Source organism: Micromys minutus (assembly GCF_963924665.1).
Source record: "Micromys minutus genome assembly, chromosome: 12".
NCBI lineage: Eukaryota > Metazoa > Chordata > Mammalia > Rodentia > Muridae > Micromys > Micromys minutus.
Window position 1 is genome coordinate 30091756 of NC_137981.1, and position 14556 is coordinate 30106311.

A 14556-nucleotide genomic window follows, 5' to 3' on the forward strand; every position below is an offset into this window, starting at 1 on the left:
TGTGTTTGTGACAATGGCTCACAATGCTAGTGAACTCTCACCTCATGGGCCCTAACTAAGCATTGTGTAGTGGCCGTGTGTTCTCACTTCCTGAAGCCTCTTTCTGTTTCCCCCACAGAATAACCTTGTATGACTACCAAGCCATGTGTAGAGCCAACAAGGAGAGTAGTGACAGTGCCCACGGACTCCTAGATGTAAGTACACGTCGGCTGCCCAGGGAACAGCTGGGTGCGTAGGCCGCCTTCGGGACCTGTGGCTCAGACTTTAGAGGAATCAAATGTACCTTACTCAAAACCAAGAATGTTAAAAGGTATTTCCTGACTTGGTTCACTAAGAACTGTTTCTGTTTAAGCCCGGATCCAGTGATTATATAAGTTAAAAATCAGATCAAGGTCTTAGATGGATTAATGAACAGTCCTCTTTTTATAGACAAGGGGAGGGGGAAGCGTCACTGACTGTTATATAAGAGAATTAAAAGAATGTGGTTTGTGTAACCAAAATTGTCCTTCTGAGGGAGTTGGTGAGATAGCTCAGTCAGTACATTTCCTGCCACATAACCTTGAGAACCTGAGTTTGGGTCCCCAGGACCCACATGAAAGCCAAACATGGCATTTTGTATCTGAAAGCTCAGAGCAGGTGCAACACAGTCTAGCCAGCCTGAATCCTTCAATTTCAAGATCTTTGAGAGACTCAGTCTCAAAAAATCAAGGTGCAACAGAGGGAGAGACATGTGCCATTTATTTCTGACTTCTGAATACACAGGTACACACACAACTGAGTCCTGCTCACAGACACATGCACTGACACACAGGCTTGCAATAGTGCAGTAGTGCTCTCAGGCCAACAGTGGTTTCTCTGCCATTCTCAGTGCCCGGGAGCTGCTTCCACCGAGGGAGGAGCTTACAATCTAGGGGCATGCAGTGCGGTGTCCTTAGAAACTAGCTCCAACCTGTCAGAAATCAACTAGTCTCAGTTTTAAAATGTAATTTTCAGTGTACAAGAAAAATGTCTTTTTGACCCTCAATTGCCTGAAAATACAGATTTTTTTTCTTTAAGGTATACCTTAAGATAGCCCACAGATATATATATATATATATATATATATATATATATATATATATATATATATATATGTGTGTGTGTGTGTGTGTATATATATATATATATATGTGTGTGTATATATATATATATATATATATATATATATATTCCTTGAAATGTGATTTGGGAAATCCTAAAAGCCAATCAAAATGTTCACTTAAAGTACAAGATTTCAAAACCATCTTGTTGAACCTTAGCAGCCTCTGTGAGACCTGACATCTTAGGGGGTTGGTATGGAAGAGTCAAATGTTTAACATGTTTCTTCTGCACCAGAGTGAGCCAGAAAGGAGCTGAGATACAAAGATTCTGAGAGGCAACTGAGAGGTTGAACTTGATAGTAAACACCACTTAATGGGAACTTTACTTGGAATGGGGGCCCTTTGTTTCCAAACTGGCTTTCCTGCACTTAGTGAGACTATTTCCAGATTTGAAATGTTCTCAAGACTGGCTTTCTTCATTCCTTTTTAAAAGTCTCTGGCGAGCCAGTGCCATGATACACAGCCTTGGGATTCCTTAGTCTATCCTCTCAGCTCTACCTCTGCCACCCATCCCATCTGGAACAGAGACACCAAATCGGCCCATGTCTAACTCTGGCTCTGGGGAAGTGATAGTTTTAACGACAACACACCTAATGATCAGAGGATGGGGATCTGAGGCATTTAGTTTAAAGAAACTGTTGAACTTAATTTTTTTTCTGACCTTAAACTTGGAGGAAGAGAGTCCCCTGGTTCAGGGACTTGATGTTGAAAACCATACTCAAATCAAATGGAAAAATATACAGCCTTGCAAAGAAGGGTGGGCTGGGAATAAGCCCAGTGGCTTTCATTTGTTTATTTGTTTATGCTGCTCTCTGGCCTGAGCAAGGAACCTTTCAGCAACAGTTAGGATGCTGTAAATTCGCTCTTGTTTTATTTAAAACTGGATAATTCTTCCATTGCTGGTTCTGGCTCTTATAATTAAAATGCTCAGAGAGGGGGATTAGGCAGCTGTCGCCTCAGAAACCAAGATCTGGCACACATTTTCCTAATGGCAGCCACAAAAGGTGCTCAGGGTTTTCTGGACCTGCTGTCTGGAGCCCAGCTCCTTGCCGGTGCCATCGTCTGCCTCGCAAATCTGCACACCACTTACATATCTGGTATACCTAGTTACAAAGAGCCAACTGAGGGGGACATGGTATTTTCCAGAATTCAGGAAATTGAATTATCCACATAGGAAATATCACAGAGTAAACAATCCAACTGCTTTTTTTAATTAAAATATTCTGAAATAAAGATTAGGCTGTCAATGCCTTCTTTTATAGCATGCAAGGGATTTTCTGTGGGGATAAAATCACATGTTCATATGGTTATCATTTTTTTCAAGTCCAAATATGTAAGTGCGAGAAAGGGCAGCCCAAATCCTCCATAATTCATGGAAGGCATTAAAATCAAGTGTGTTCAATTTGTGCTTCTCTCAATGAACAACACACAGCGATGGAGAACTGTGAGTCACCTTTGCAAAGGGGAGCAGTGAGAATTACCATTTGAAATTAGTTACATGATTCCAGCCCCTCAGCATCAGGCTGCGAAATATTAGCCCCTAGAGGGTAAAGGTTTAAGCATCGTTTGTTGAACTTCCTCCTTCCTCCCACTGATAACCCTTGTATTAGATCATGTTTATTTTACTTGTAAATCACATCTCACTATGGGGGAGTTCAAAGTTTTAAAATGTTAGTTTTAGGATACAGTATCTAAGCATTTTCTTCCTTTGGCTAGACCCTCCCTGGTTTTTAACATGATATCCATCTCTTTCGAAGAATAACATTGTCTCTATGTAAAGCCTTAAGTCAAACTACAAACATTGTATGTAATCCATTGTTTTAATGGAGTGAATTCTTCCCTCCAGCCCTATAAGGCCTTCCTCTCTGCAGCCAAGTGGATAATGACAGAACTTGTCTTGTAAGTACCATCTGCTATGTTCTTTTCAACAAGCACCCTGTTCCACTCTCTCTCCTATAAAGTGAATGGGGAGATGGTACTCTCTGTTCTCTTTGACCTTAGATCCATGGAACACCTCAAAGCACTGAACTCTGAGACCACAAAGTTATCTTGTTTTAGTGTTGGTCATTCGCAAGCCCTCTGCGTGTCTCCCTGTCATCCCCGAGCAGACTAACAGCTTAGGATACATAAGCCAACTCTATTTATTGTGGTTACTGTTAAATTTAACACGGATGCCTGGCTGTCTTAATGCTGCCTGGGTGGGCTGTGGTCAGGAGAACACACAGCTATGCTGTCCACTGTTGCTCTGATGTCTTGGCTTGGGCAGGAGCCAGGTTTAACAAGGGTTACAGAGAGGACTCGGGGCTCTTCCTAGGTATGAGTTAATAAGTTTACCCTATCAGGTTGAGGATCCTGGGAAACTTCTTGACTTAGGTCAGACTGGAATGTGACAAAAACTGCTGGCCTCCAGAGAAGATAATAGATACATTGCAGCAACAGTGCATCCTAGGAAAGAGAATTCCATGACTAGAGTGTTGACCAGAACACCAAACTGTCACTCCTCCTCTTTCTCCCAGCCAGGAGCTAGTGCTATAAATTTAAGGCAAACCCCTAGCCATTTGGTAAATGGAATTGTGATAAATATGTGTGTGTATATATGTGTGTATATACATATATACATAAATATACATATAAACATATATTTAATGTAAACATATAGTAATACAACAATGTACACCCAAAGACAAACAAGTGCTCTGTACATTAAAGAGATGGAGGATACATTAAGTCTAGCGATAAGATTTTCTTGGAGCAGCAGCTGTTAAGAAAAGTAACCATGGATCTGAAAAGTACATGACTAGGTATTTAATCTATCACCATTCATTTAGAACGTGATTTATATTATCTTTGTTTGCATCCTTCACTAGCAATTGAGACATTTTGTTTTTTGTTTTTGTCTTTTTTTTTCTCTGAAGATAGATTATGGCATGGTTGTGTTAAAACTTTGACCCATACTTTGATCCCATACACATTTGCTGAACTCACTCCATGCTCCTGCAGACCTTGGATTTGACCAAGAAGAGTGTTCTGTCTTTAAGTTCTGAGATAAGGCAAAGGACCCTTTAGAGATTGGCTATTTATTGTGGGATAAAACTAGGTTAGAGGATAAGTAAGTAAAGGCAAATTACTAGAGGCTGACTTCTGACCCAATAACAGACATTTCTCAACCAGGAATCCCTCTCAACTAGGATTCCAGGCCATAGAAGGTAAAATACCTTTGTTTTTGTTTTCCAAGTGAGCTGAAACCTAGTGGCAATTCAGTGGAAACACAAGTAGCCACAGCAATGTCCCAAAGTGCAATGCTATTTTTTTTTCAAATGGGCAGAGGTGTAGAACAAATGACATTAAAAAAACAAAACGAAAAGTACTGCTCTCTGCAGGGTTCACAGATCTCATAACCCTGGGCTTTTCACATTTCCTTAGGTTCCTGGTGGAGTTTAATCTGTGCAGTTGGTGGCATTCCGACATGACAGCTAAAGGTAGGCAGCAACTGGGGTTTCTGCTCCTTAGTGTGAGTGATGAGTTCTGGGTCTCTGACGTTCTTCATTGGGGATCGCCTGGCTCACATTAAACCACCCAGGACAATGTGACATTCTTCAGCTCTGTCAGCAGAAATCCCCTCTCTGCTGAAACCTATGCTATACGGTGGGTTGCAGAATGACATAGATTCTTTTAGCCCAAGTTCACTTTGACCTATTTCCTCAACAGAGGCAGAGGAGCTGCTCTTTGGCAGGGTTTGAAACCTCCACAAAGCTGACGGGCAACATGAAAGGCCAAGGAAGGCAGACAATACATCATGTTCTGGCTGCAAAAGTGGATAGGAATGCTAGTTTTGCCTGTATAGCTGCAGACACATGAGTTGAGGATTTGAGTGGTGGTTAGTGGATATTCTCAGAGACCCAAGTCTACTCAGTATGGCTAAAGTTAGGCTTAACATTAGCAAACGAATCATCTCACCAAGGCTTAGTTTCCCTATCATTAGCACAGTGGGAAGAACCTCTGCCTGTCTTTTTCTGTCTCTCCGTCTCCGTCTCCGTCTCCGTCTCCGTCTCTGTATCCGTCTCCGTCTCCGTCTCCGTCTCCGTCTCCCTCTCCCTCTCCCTCCCTCTCTCTCTCTCTCTCTCTCTCTCTCTCTCTCTCTCTCTCTCTCTCTCTCTCTGTGTGTTTTCTGAATTTTTAAATCTGTATGTTAAAGACTGGTAGGCTACTAGCATTCATGTTGTTTTCAACTATTTGTTGTATTGTTAACTCTGAGATTGTTCTGTGGTGTAAAGTAGGTATTGGATGTTGACATTTTATATTATAGGAGCCTTCTGAGTAGATTTTTTGGCTCCCCAGACATTCACTTCTGTTCCTTCCTGAGTTTTTTTTTTTTTTTCACACTGGATGCCTGTTCTAGCTTAATGCCATCTTGTATCAGGCATGACCCTATCAATCCCACTAGGTTAGTACTAGTTTTAAATCGTAGGGAATATTCATTATCCTAGTCTAGACATTCAGTGTAAGCAAGTAACTGAAATTGTTAAGGTTTTACACAGTTGACAGGACACTCACAATATTAAATATTGTGAAATATCTTCTAATGAAATAAGTTTAGGATCATAATTTACCCAAAAAAAGTCTATCAAACTGATACTACAAAAATTTTAATTAAAATTTTAAAATATTGGTATGTTTAGATAGCCATACAGAAGGACTCATGCCTCAGCTTCTCAGAATGCTGAGGCAGGAGAATTGTGAGTTTAGGAAGTAGAGACTAGCCTGAGCCACATAGCAAGATCCATATCCTTTACCAGAAATTGTAAAAAAATATATAGAATGATAAACAAGAGCCAAGACAGAAGACCACTGAGTTAATACAGTCAAAAGTCAACACGGAGAACAGAAAATTAGTAGGTAGAGAGAAAACTATGACTCATAATGACAGAAAAAGAAGACTATTATTAAAGAGATGTTACCTCTGGTAGGAATTTGCTTTTGTTGATATTATACATACTGTCTTTAAAAAAATAAAGGTAGGGCGGGGCAGAATAAAGCAGTAAGGCTCCAGAGCCTGGGTTGCAGCTTGGCTAGTTTCTCTATACCTTCTTGCTATAGTGCCAGTAACTGGGAACAAGGACTCACTTGATTTAAATGAGGCTGTGCTGGCCTGAGGTGGCTGTCTAGCCAGCCAGTTGAACCTTGCCTGTGCCAGCAAGTCTGGGAACCTCTGGGTTTCCAGTTTCTTAGTAAAGGTTCATTAGATATAGTACAGGTTTAAAGTGGGCACTGGAGCACATGTGTATGAGTTCAGTGCAGAAGTGTTCATGCTTGGGGGAGGGTGACTATTAGGAGTAAGCTTTGTGCTAAGGGTAGTAAGTGAGTCATCTTATGGTGGTTAATTTTATCCCCTAGCAGTCCTCTTCACAATGCAGATTCTCTGTGTAGCTGAGAATGATCTCAAAATTTTGATCCTCCTGTATCTACATCTGTCTCTCCAGTGCTGGGATGTTGCCTTCTTTGTTCTGTGCTGAGGAGTACATCTTCCTGAATGGTAGACAGTCCACCAACTGAACTACATCCTCAGTCCTCAAGAAAGACCATCTTTTTGTCAAATTCCACTGTCAGGGCCCCCATTCTCACCCTGCCCTGCCATCTCAAACATCTATGCTAGCTTTATATTCCAAAGACTTCATTCCAAGGACTTGATGATTCTTTTTTCTATCTTCTGAGAGCACTTCGCTGTGATCCTTGCTTTGCTGGAGGCAGTATTGTTTAACTGAAGGGAAGCTCTGCCTCGCAGCAGTCACTGCACTATCTAGAGACATTTTTGATTGTCACAGCTTGCTACTGGCATCTAGTGGGTAGAAGCCAACGTGCTGCTAGGCATTCTTCAACACTCCTGACAGCTCCTACAACAAACTGATAGCTGAGCCAGTAGGGCCCGCACCAAAAAGACCTGGCATTGGTTGGAGGGGTGCAGAACAGGGCACAGTAACATGAATTCTATAAACACTCTAGAAGGTTCCCACTCTGAGCTTTAGAGCCCCAATTTCTTCACAGCTGTCCCAACATGGGTCAAAATTAAACTGTGATACTTTACTTCTCAATGCTCTCTGCCTTGGGGGGGTCTTCTTATGCCCCTTCTAAAAGATAATTTGCGGATGTCCCTTTACTCTAGACCTCCATATCTCAACCTGTGGATTGCAACACCTTTGGGAGGCCAAATATCAGATGTCCGGTATATCAGATAGTTTACATTATGATTCATAACAGCATAATTACAGTTGTGAACCATCAACAGAATAATGTTACAGTTGGGGGTTATCATAACATGTATTAAAGGGTTACAGGATTCAGAAGGTTGTGAACCACGGCTCTAGACTGTGACATCTTCATCACATAGATTAGAAGAAAAACTGGTCCTTTATATTGCTGCCATAGAGTAGTTCACTATCTCTAGAGTGCCAGGAAAATCCTTCTAGATCCCCTTAAAACTCCTTCCTCTACTTTAGCCAAAAGGTGGTCACTGGTATTATATATTACCAGATCTCTCTGAAGACACATGTCATGTGGATAGGTAAGTAGATAGAAGCAGAGTGAGTGAGAGAGAGAGAGAGAGAGAGAGAGAGAGAGAGAGAGAGAGAGAGAGAGAGAGAGAGAGAGAGAGACAGAGACAGAGAGACAGAGAAAGAGACAGAGAGACAGAAAGAGAGAGACAGAGACAGAGAGACAGAGACCATAGACCTAACAGACCTAAGGTAAGATCTTCTATTGTAATGAAGCCTCAGCTGCTTTTCTTTGAGCATTATGTGGACCTGGATTTTCACATGTGAACTCTCTCACTTAAGCCCACTGCCATCTCCTCTACTAGCCATTAATATGAGTTTGCTATGTTCTGTATGAACATATTGAAATGAATGGATGGATGGATGTGAATTTATCCTGGGGATGCTGTTATTAGAACATTTTGTTAAAAGTCTGGATAAATCCTGAATCTCGTGCAGGGGAGAAATGGGCTCTGCACCATCTTGACTTGCAATTCATTCTAAATTTGCCATTCTCTCAATAGATAAAGACTGAGCCGAGACATATATCTTTGTTTTAGCTAAAAATGGAATCCATAATTATACTGTTTATCTGCCTCATTTCCTTGATGAGGGGACTGTGGAAGCCTGCTTCTACTTGATTACTACAAAGGTCTCATTTGGGTGAAATCTCACAAAGAGAATGGAGCTTGCTGGCACCCTGTTATGAATGGGGATGCGACCGCAGAGACAAAAGGAGAGGGAGGCTATTCAAATGGCAAATCTATCCATTCCTGATTTCTTGCACTTAATTACTGTGAACCCAAATCAGTTATTCTCATCGGGGACATTTGTTGCTAAGGGAAAATTCAAGCAATCTGATTGTGTGCATGTCTTCTTGAATGCTCTACAAGGAGCAAGTGACAAGTCATGGTGACTTTGGCTTCAGACACCCCCGTAGCTGGAATTGGAGACAGATCAGAGTTATCAGCAAGTGTGGCTCTGGGGTGAGACTGTCTAGGTCCTCACCATACGAGCTTCGTGCCTTTAAACAGGTGTCTTACTTTCACCAAGTTTTAGTGTCTTTGTCTGCCAAATTATGCAGTAGTGAAGCTTTACTTGTGTGGTGATGAAGGTTCCTCACAGATGCACAATGGCTCTGTGCAGAAGCGCCTCCTGAGCTGCTGCTGAAATGGTTTAGTTGTTCCCATTTAGATAAACTAAAAGCATAGAGCACTGGCCTAGGGTACAGGATGTCCTGGATCCCACCCCATCATGGCAGTCAATCAATATGTACATACATAAGATTATGACGAACCACTCTTTGTAGGTCTCAAAGCAATTGTGTCCAGATTCTGAGGCACAGCTGTCCCTTCTGGGAGAAGTGATCTAGCATCAGCATCTTTGAATAACCTCGCCTTTGTTAGATCACAAGGTTTGAATGCCCAGACTTAAAACAGAACTCAGCAAGTAGATTCCTAAGAAGCTTTGGTTATTGGTTTGCAATTCCAAAGATAAAAAGTACTGGCTGGTAGATATGTGTGGTGTTTTCCTTGTGCTCTAGACAGACAGGTCCAGGTTGGTTAGATTAAATGTGTCTATGGCTTGGTGGGATAATTTGTAAAATTACAACTTCCAGCCTATCTACATTCATGCTGTAAATAGAGTCAACGTTTATCACTCCATCAGCACCAGCACCCTACAATTGTCAAAAGAAAAAAAAAATCATCTCCAGGAAGGATCAGGGCCAAATGAGCTTCGCCATGGACATTTTGGAGTCATTCCACTGGAATCAGGCCCGGACAATTAGAATTAGAGATGGTGAAATTATCAGGCTTATTCGAATCATGTGTGTGTGCCGACTCCCCAGCCTGCCTCGGAGACTCTCCCTTTGTATCACTGGCCTGACTTCACAAAGCCACAAAGCATATTCCTGCTGGAGTGAAAACAGCCCAAGTTCAAGATTTGTCTCTGCCACCTACTCTCTGAGTGACTTTGGCCAATTTAACTCAGTTTTCTCTCTTTTTGCCTCCTCTAGGAAGCAGAGATTTAAGAAACAAAAGTTTCTACTTCCTAGTATATTTTTTAATCTTGTCATATTTTGATGTTAAAGAAATCCATGTGTACCTGGCACACAGGGCAGTTCTTTAACAGAGTTGTTTGTCAGCAGGTTTTACATGCTGTTTGCATGTGTGTGCTTTATCAGTTTGTAATCTACACTACTGAGGATCTAATCTTTATTTCATGTAGAAATGAGCTCTTTGAATTTCAGATACTTAAAATATAAAATAGGAAGCTGCCTGAATTGGATGTTAGAATCACTTGCCAGGCAGAGAAAATGTGTGCAGAATTGTGGAAATCAGATGTGTTGCCAAACTAGAGGCAGGGGCCCCGCCTGCCTCCAGGTAAGCACACAGAGGAAGGAAAGCCCCAAGGAAAGCTTCCTACGATCAGGGATGAGGAAGCCCTGAACCTGGGAAGGAAATAACTTCTCACCTTCCCCCTCAGGGACAAGCAGTTTGTCACAAGTGGCTGAATTTCTTTTACATGTTTTATCTGTTGTATTTGCTTAGAAAAACAAAAACTAACCAACCAAACAAAAACATATCAAAGAGGAGACAATGGAGAGATGGAAACCTTGCTCAAAACATAAGAGCATTTGTCCTGTGTATGTGTGCACAGGTACTCGAGAATGTACTTGTGCATGACAGAGAGGGAGGGGGAGAGGGAAAGAGAGATATTTTTTCTCATGAAAAGCTGTGTGTGCATTAATGCTCACTCCTCAGTCCAGCCCTGTGAAGTGACCTAAGGTCAGTTAAGTCACATGTTCTGGTGAAATGAAGTTGAACTAGACTCTGAATTATTTTGAACACTGCAGTGTACTGTGACTCCAAATAGTTTTTTCAGTGGACATTTGTTAGACACAGTTGTGCTAGAATTTAAACTCATAGGACACAGCTTTTGGATGCTCTAATAATTATCCAACTGGGTGGAGCTAGGTGTTTTGCAGATGTTGTTCTCATGGACCCTCTTAGATCCCACAGCATCCCAGGAAGACAGTTTGCCCTAGTTCTGACATTCATCCATATATACATTCTATACATCACAGTTTAGAAGTACAAATGTAAACTTTATAGACAAGCTCAATTCTACGCCTATATCAGCCAAAACAAACAAACAAGCAACTGGTGGTTGTTGGGAAACTGAAGATATTCCAAGGCACAGATATATATTGGTAGGCCTATTACTACTCAGTGAAGAGTGCCTGAGGCACCAGCATCCCTACTCCCTAGAGGAAAATGCTGAGGGCTGGTTAGAAGCAGCTGAGTGGGGCATCTGTCCTGCAGACGTCCCTCTGGTCGGAGCCTTCCCACCTAACCATGAGCTAATTGGCATCATTTGAAGTTGCAATGCCAAAGACTCTTATGCCACTTTGTTGTCGTTATCATTGCCATAATTAGCCCAACACTTAGCCCTATGTATTTAGTACTCAACCATGTTCTACCTACTCCTCCCATCAACCTCTGAAAACAGCTTGGTATATTGAGACTCAGAGACAGTTTGGATCCCAACTACTGGGCAAAAGTTATCTAAACTAACTACCACCAGCCTATATAGATTGCCTACTATGTGCTCATTCTCATGGCCCCATTATTTAAACTGACCTAGGGTCTTCTTGAACAAGAAACTTCATAATAATAAAGTTGGGCCTATGTTGTACTCCAAAGACACTCTGTGTTTTACCATATAAAAATATCCACAGTTCAGTTTTCTTTAAAACAACAGAACTATGCAATTGAATCATGACATTTGTCTTGCCCTCAACAATATGGTAATATGGTACAGCTTACATTTTTATGTATCCGCTCAGATTCCCAGATGTGTTGGTGCTAAGTTGCTATGAGTCTGAAGCCAGAGAGTCCTTGACTGAAGTTGACCCAGAGAGTAGAATTCTTATGACACATAGATGGTAGATGAAGCCAGCACAACTGCTTCAGGAATTGGAGCTTACAGAGTTGCTTGACAGATGAAATCACTGAACTAATTAGAACGTAATGCATTGTGCTGGGCCTAGAAAAAAAAAAATCACAGAGCTTCTTAAGGAGAAGTGCATCTGAGCTGGGCGTGGGAGTGGGTCGCCAGGCACGGCATTGAGCCTGAATACCAAGCTTTCATTAGTTTCTTCCCTCTTTTCCCTACAGCCCAGAAACTGAAACAGACCCTGGAGCCTTGTGATACTGAATACCCAGCCTTTGTTTCTGAACGCACCATCAAGGAGACCACAGGGAACATTGTTTGCGAAGACTGCTCCAAGTAAGCCACCCCCAGCCCCTGTGGCCCATTGCACACACCTTTCTATTGACTGTGGCACCTTTCCCATGGGCCAATGAGACTGGAGTATACACACACACACACACACACACACACACACATTGAGAACCAGGAAGCATGGCTGCCCTCTGGTGTGAGAGCCTAATTCTATCAGCTCGGAAGAAACAGCCCTTGGTTTTGGTATCACTTTAAGATTGGGAAACATTCAGAATGGATAAAAATGCAGTCAAGAATATAGAAAAAAAGTTTAATTCAATCCGTTGCTACTTGGAGGAAGGCCTAACTGGTATTTCCCCGGCTAACATTTGGCAACTTCAGCAGATGTACTTACATGTGTTAGAGAGGACAGAGCCCTTGTGTATAGCTGAATCCTACCTACAAGACATGGTTTCTCTGTTACCTCATGTTGAGCATCTAAGGTCTGATGACAAAGAGATTTTTAACAGTTTCATTGGTAATTTAGAGACGTGTGTCTCTATCACTATTGCGAACCACTATTCAGGTGGTTATGAAGCCACTTGTTGGGCAGGTGGCTACTGAATAGTTGGGTTCATTCTTACGGATTTAGGGATCCTGTGCTTCCAAGACAATGTTCTTAATAACTACGGACAGTTTCTATGTGCCACCCTGCTCTTTGATCAATTCACTATTGGTGGATGACTCCTAATGAACGTAAGCTTTCTTTTGTTTATATTTAAATATGGTCTCCTTTGTCCTTTTCTGTTTTATGCATTGTGTGCCTTTCTTAAGAAAGTCTTCCCCTTTCCTAACACAGCAACATTTATTTGCATTTTCCTTCTGAACACATTCATGTGTGGTGTTTGTATGTAGAACTTTAGCCCTCTGTAGTTTCTATGTGCTGCCCAGCACAAACAGATGTCTGACTCTGCTCTTTTTGGGTGAGTGGGTGGTACGGTACATGTAAAGGTCAGAGGGCAACTTTGCAGAGTGGCTTCTAGGGACTATCTTACACTAACAGGCTTGCACAGCTGGACCTTTAACTGCTGGACCATCTCCGAATCCCTGACATTCCTTAATCTGTACTTGTGTGTTTTTTTTTGTGCATATGTGGGTACGTATGCAGAGTTGGGAATTGAACCTGGAGTTTCACACTTTTTGAGAAGCTATTCTATTGACTCGCACTTTTGATGAAATAGTCTTTGATTCCCTATCCATTTGTAATGATGCTTACAGCACCTGATCTGCAGAGCTGCTTTGATCTTATGTTATCGGTGTGGAGGCCCTTAGCATAGCCAGGAGACATTTAGGAGAGCATGTATCCATCCATTCCTTATTCGTCCTCCAAGGTATCCTGGGTATCCTTGGCTCTTTAGCCTTTCGTGATAACTTTAGAATTTGCTTGTTCATTGCCATCAGTTCTAAGGTTCTCATGAAAATGGCTGCAGGTAACAGTCAGCTTGGAGAGGATGGCAAGGTTTATGATGTCTGACCTCCCAATCATAAATTAAACACATCTTTTTATTTATATGCCCTGTCCCTGTCTCTTAAGGTAGGTATAAATTATATCAGATTTATACCCAGCTTACTTGTAGATTTTCTTGCTTTTGTAAGAACATATCTAGAACTACTTTTCTAATGTATAATGTGAATACTTGAGGATAATAGAAAGATATAACACTAATACTGGTTTCTGTTTATTGAATATCTTATAGATAACAGATTGCTCTGTGTGTGTTAGATCTATTAGTTCTTACATGGATTCCCTTGACTTTCTGCATAGAATATGTTACCACTTAGGAAAAGTGTCTAATATCTATACTAAATTATTGTGTTGTGATTTGTGCCACTAGACACTATTGAACAGAAAAGTTTCTATTAACCATGTTAACAATATATCATGTTAAATATATTTATTAGATTTTCTTATTATACGATGCAAATAATTTGAAAATTTTCATGTTGGCCACCTTTTTTTCAAACCCTATGTTTTAATTATTTTTAAAGAACTGATAGGCAGGGACATTCCCTGCTATAAAGAATGATTCTGGAATATTCTGGTAGTCTTACTAAATCTCATAATATCTTTGAGAGATAAAAAGTATTTTGAAGTTTAAATTCATATTACTTGTAAAAACATTCTTTGACAGTTCCATACATAGGTATAATGTATCCTGGCAACATGCATGCCCCTAACTCTTTTTCTACCTCCCAACCATCAGCCCTCTTCCTTGAAGATGATAAATATTTATATTCTATATATACATATATATCATACAGGAACATTTGTATAGCTGTTGTTATTGTCCCTACTTAGAGTCACTATGGGCTTATCATAGGTTGGTACTTGCTAGACTTAACATATTTAGACTATTAAGGTAATTTCTTCCTATGTTGTTCTGCTGATTTATTTAATTTTTTTCATTTGAAATATGTATATTTCGGGATAGAAATATGTATTTCAGGTATACATGCAGGCATTGTGCATGCGTATGATCATGTGCTCCATAATGAAATCTTGACTAATGATGGCCACTTTATGATTATATTGCCTGGTGACACTGGAGCATTTTAGTTTGCTCGACGATATTCACTCAGTAACAACCTCTACAAATGATACA

The 14556-nt window shown here is 41.0% G+C and overlaps 1 protein-coding gene across 1 annotated transcript in view; it reads left to right on the forward strand.

The window, feature by feature from the left end:
- The window catches only part of CACNA2D3 (calcium voltage-gated channel auxiliary subunit alpha2delta 3), a gene marked incomplete at both ends in the record, with an annotated part of 779660 nt that overhangs the window by 730939 nt on the left and 34165 nt on the right, over positions 1-14556 (forward strand). The window contains 4 exons of the mRNA XM_080926621.1: positions 119-194; positions 2986-3038; positions 4563-4618; positions 11848-11959. Coding sequence (XP_080782747.1) covers positions 119-194; positions 2986-3038; positions 4563-4618; positions 11848-11959 — 297 coding nt within the window. The remainder of the gene's footprint in view (positions 1-118; positions 195-2985; positions 3039-4562; positions 4619-11847; positions 11960-14556) is intronic.